The sequence below is a fragment of the Colobus angolensis genome, unplaced genomic scaffold, assembly GCF_000951035.1.
Source record: "Colobus angolensis palliatus isolate OR3802 unplaced genomic scaffold, Cang.pa_1.0 Scaffold135, whole genome shotgun sequence".
NCBI lineage: Eukaryota > Metazoa > Chordata > Mammalia > Primates > Cercopithecidae > Colobus > Colobus angolensis.
In genome coordinates, this window is record NW_012114433.1 from 2,085,509 (window position 1) to 2,090,458 (window position 4,950).

The 4,950-nt window shown below is 51.7% G+C and overlaps 1 protein-coding gene across 1 annotated transcript in view; it reads left to right on the forward strand.

Annotated features, from left to right (window-relative positions):
- RBFA (ribosome binding factor A (putative)) overlaps nt 1-4,860 on the forward strand; it is a 17,323-nt gene extending 12,463 nt beyond the window's left edge. Inside the window, exon 5 of the mRNA XM_011934373.1 lies at nt 4,370-4,860. Coding sequence (XP_011789763.1) covers nt 4,370-4,751 — 382 coding nt within the window. The 3' untranslated portion in view covers nt 4,752-4,860. The remainder of the gene's footprint in view (nt 1-4,369) is intronic.
- Nucleotides 4,861-4,950: the final 90 nt, after the last annotated feature.

The window sequence follows — 4,950 nt, forward strand, 5'->3', positions numbered from 1 at the left end:
GTGCGCTGTGCGGAGGAACAACTGTAGGAGATGCTGCTGCAGGAAGCTGACTCCCTTGTTTTTCTTTTCATTTGTGCTCTGGGACTAAGCTGTGTGTAAGTCATCAAATGGCAGAAGCAAGAGTTTTTCCAGATCTAGGAAATTACTTGTTATACTCCACATCAGAATGGAGAGCCCACTGCCTCAGGCCAGTTAAACTAAGAAGGAAGGATTTAAGACAATTTGTAAGGATAGATAAAATCCCACATGATGGTATGAGTAGGAGAGAGAGAAAAAAAGGGAGCCAGAAATTAGGCTACAAGGTGTCCACCACACATAAAGGCTCCTGCCTCCATTACACCGTGAGCCAAATGTTCAGCTCTAGGGTTTCTGGTAGCCAGTTAAGGGGTGTCCAGTTAAGGGGTGTATGTGTCTGTGGTTAATCGTCATGTAGGTCAGGATAATGAGGTGAAACTGCTGTGACAAACGGCAAATCTCCCTGGCTTCAGACAACCAGTTTGCTTCTTCCTCTTGCTGGGGGACCATCATGGGCTGGGGTCAGGCCAAGGCCTTGTGTATCTGGTGTTACTGGAACATGGCTGTGTGAATTCATTTATGTGCAGGAGACCTCCCCATCCTGATGTAGGAAATGCATGGTGATGATTTACGAGCACAACATCCTAAAAAATGTTTTTGTATTTCCCTAGCGAGATAACTTCAGGTTACAAGGCTCTGGTACTTGACCATGATGACTCCATGAGAAAACAGCAGAATGCCAGCTCTGCAGGTACCTCCATGGCACTGCCGGGCAGGGAACAGGGCCAGTGCTTGCGCCAGCACCTGAGGAGGCCATGTGAGGGCTTCACATTGCAGCACCACCTGTGGAAGTCAGGCCCTGGAGCACCCAAACTGAAATGAAGACTCAAAATGAAGACCGAGCCAGGCACGCCACATGGGAGGCTGGGGTGGGAGGATTACTTGTGTTGAGACGCTTGGGGCCAGCCTGGGAAACATAGCAAGACCCTGTCTCTTAAAACAAGAAAAAAAAGGAGATTGACTCAAATAATAATAATGTATTAAAAGTGCACAAATAGCTCTTATTTGAAGATCTCAACAAAGACAAACCTATAATCTCATTTACATTTATATCACTTCTGAAAAATATACACAGGTCTGCAATCCCTTATCTGAAATCCTGGGGGTCTGGGCAGCATGCTGTATCAAAAACAATATTTATGCAGGTAAATACTGTGTGGGTTATTTAAAGAAGGCCCTTGAGGAAAAGGAGACAATGCTAAGAAGAATGGTGGTAAAAACTACTGCGTGCCAGTGTGTGCCGGGTGCCAGACACTGTTGAGCCTGCCTGTGCAGACTCACTCATCCTCACAGCCACCCTGTGAGGTAGGCACTGGCAACCCCATTCTATAGGTGAAGTTGCCAGGGCTTGGAGGGACTCAGGAACTTGGCCGAGGTGCTCAGGACTAGGCGTGTCTGTTGTTATGATGAAGGTTCCACTGTTCTCCATGCACTCCTTGGGGTCTGAGGCTCTGTGGCGTGGAGGAGACTGGTCACCCATTTCTTCCTTGCTAACCGAAATCCAGTTGGGCAGCACATGTTCACAGACCTGGTAGACACAAGGTCCTCCGTCAAAGCGAAGGCATCAGGGTACCTCCATTCTTTTTATTTTTGAGAGAGGGTTTTTTGTTTTGAGACAGGTCTGTTGCCCAGGCTGGAGTGCAGTGGCGTGATCACGGCTCACTGCAGCCTCAACCTCCTGGGCTCATGCCATCCTCCCACCTCAGGCTCCTGAGTTCTTGCCAACACCGGGTGTAGAAATGGGCACTTTGGCCTGCGAGAAGCGACTGCCGCTTTTCCTGCCTCTCAATACTTGCTTCAAGGTGTGCCAGCGAGGTGTGAGATGGCAGAGAAAGCCGGGCCTGGTGCCAGCGAGGTGTGAGATGGCAGAGAAAGCCGGGCCTGGTGCCAGCGAGGTGTGAGACGGCAGAGAAAGCCGGGCCTGGTGCCAGCAAGGTATGAGACGATCTCCTGCCCCTTTTCTTCTCTTGGGTGGGGTGATGAGGGTCTTCGTTGTTAAAGATAAGTTCGCTTAGTGCTTTTGTTAGTTGCAGGCAAAGCATCCTGACAGATAAAATCACTGAGAATTCCCCAATTGAAATCCAGATGTGGCAGGATGGGTATCAGGTTAACTCTATTAGACATTAACACCTCAATGGTAGTGAGTTTATCAGAGAACAGCCTGTCACCTTGGAAGACAGAGACTGAGGCAGGTGCATAGGGGCCACAGCAGAGCAGAGACAGAGTCTGCCATGCAGTAGTGCTTCACGGGTCAGGCACTGCTCTGAGTGCTTTGTGTTAACCCGCCCCCCCGCCCCCCGAGTTGGGAAAGGTGTTAAACAAGGAGAGAACGCCCTCAATGGTGTGTCCTTTGCATGCATCTGATGTGCCCAGGCTGTGTTTTATTGTTTTTAGCAATTTATTGTTACAAAACAGGTTGTTGCCATCAATTTGTCTCAGGTCCCTTCTAGCACATCTGACAGGGACTAGTGACTGGAGCCATGAGGACAGAGACCCGAAGGGACAAAAAAGGAGTGGGCAGAGGGAGTGGAAGGTAGAGTTAGGCCCAGAGAGTGCCAGGCTGCTGCCCAGACCTCCACGCCTGTGCCACATGTGGTACTGGCATCCCTAGCAGTCTCACAAAGTTCTTATTTTTCAAATAAGGAAACTGAGGCCCAGGGAGAGGCGAAGTGCCTGCAGGGAATCCGACCAGGCGTCGGCTCAGGGCCTCCTAGAAAGTGGAACGTGGGCACATTCCAGAGAAAACTGGCTTAGGCCTCCAGGTGAGGGACACGGAAGCTCACCCCTCCCGAATGGGCCCCCCGGGTGACGTGCACGCTGAACACCCAGAAGTTTGGGAGGCCCTGATCCAGTGAAGTCCTCAGATCAACCTAGTGAGCTTTTACAAGTAGCTATCAAGGTGCAACTGCTGATGAAACCTGAAATGACTTCACAGGTTTTCAATCTGAGAAGGTCTCCTGAGTCACTGTCTCTTACCTTGTTAGTGTAGGTCAATGAATCTCAAACTTCAGGGCACATCCCCTGGGGGTCCTGAAACCTGACTGTCGGCCACTTCAAGCTTCTGGTTCACTGTTCCTTGGTAATGCAGATGGTCCAGTAAGCAACTCTACAAACATCAGAACATTTTGAGGTAGACAGGGGAATGTAATCACCCCTTGTAGGCCCCCGGAAGACCAGACTCTACATCCAGCACAATGCCTGTCAGCCTTGGCTACGCATCTGAAGCACCTGCTGTTAGAAGACACCTGGGCCTGGAGATGGGCCAGAGCCCCCTTGGTGGTCTGAATATGAGGCCAGCATTAGAACCTCTGCTCTACAGGTGACTTCCCTGGGTTGATTTTTTCCAGTGTTATGTTTAGTACAGAATCTCTAGTTCCTCTAAGGGCCTGAGACCCTCTCTTAGGAATAGAAGTCCAGTTTTCTTCCCCACTCCATTTGTCCAGAAGGAAAACCTGGTTTTACATCAGAAACTTCAGGTACTTTGAAAATTTGCCAGCTACCTTGAAGGAGAGAGGGCTTGAGTGTATTTTGGGGGAAGAATGAGGGGACAGAGGGGTAGGGAGAAGCCCAGAGCTAGAGGAAGGACAGGCCTGTGCCACCCAGGCCAGGGGAAGGGGAGCAGAGAGCTTTCGGTTCCTGGCTTGTGACATGGAAAGGGAGGGAACTGGGGAGGATGGGTCGTGATCAGTGTTTCCTGATTATAATTTTTTAAAATTTGTTTTAAATAAATTTAAAATTTATTTTTATTTATTGATTTATTTTGAGACAGATTCTCGCTCTGTCACCCAGGCTGGAGTGCAGTGGCACGGTCTCGGCTCACTGCAAGCTCCACCTCCTGGGTTCACACCATTCTCCTGCCTCAGCCTCCTGAGTAGCTGGGACTACAGGTGCCCGCCACCACGCCCGGCTCATTTTTTGTATTTTTTAGTGGAGACGGGTTTCACCATGTTGGCCAGGCGGGTCTTGAACTCCTGACCTCGTGATCCGCCCACCTCAGCCTCCCAAAGTGCTGGGATTACAGATGTGAGCCACCGTGCCCGGCGCAAATGCATTTATTGCATACAGGATGGCGCACCTAGACTATGCTGGCCAAATGCTTCTGATGTTGGAGAACGCTGAAGCCACAGCCCGCCTGCCTTCACTCCTGTCTCCAGTTACCCTCAGACAGACGTTGGGAGGGTTCTCAGGCGAGTAGATGTAGGAAGTGTGATGTGCTGTTGTGTTGTGGCGATGACACTGTGGATCGGGGGCTCGGTTTGTGCTTGGTGCGAAGGCTCCTCTTCTCCCTTCCCAGGGACGCCGATGCCCCGCAACCCTGCGGCACCACAGAGCCGGCCACGAGCTCCAGCGTGTGTGGTATCGATCATGAGGCGCTCAGCAAGCAGATCATGGAATACAAAAGGCGGAAGGATAAAGGGCTCGGGGGGCTTGTGTGGCAGGGGCAAGTGGCTGAGCTGACAACGCAGATGAAAAGGGGAAGGAAGAGGGCCAAGCCCCGCCTGGAGCAGGACAGCTCCCTCAAGAGCTACCTGTCGGGCGAGGAGGTGGAAGATGACCCGGACCTGGTTGGCGCCCCGGAGTACGAGTGCTACGCCCTGGACACGGAGGAGTTGGAGGCAGAGAGAGGAGGTGGCACAACAGAGGATGGCCACGGCTGCAATGCAAGCAGGGAGTAGACGGAGAGGCGTCAGCTCTGCCCGTCCCATGTGCGCAGGGAAAAGCATTGGCATGTGACGCAGCATGTGGCTTTGTTGAGGCAGTTGATGGAGTTAAAACCATCTGCTCGGCCGGGCGCGGTGGCTCAAGCCTGTAATCCCAGCACTTTGGGAGGCCGAGACGGGCGGATCACGAGGTCAGGAGATCGAGACCATCCTG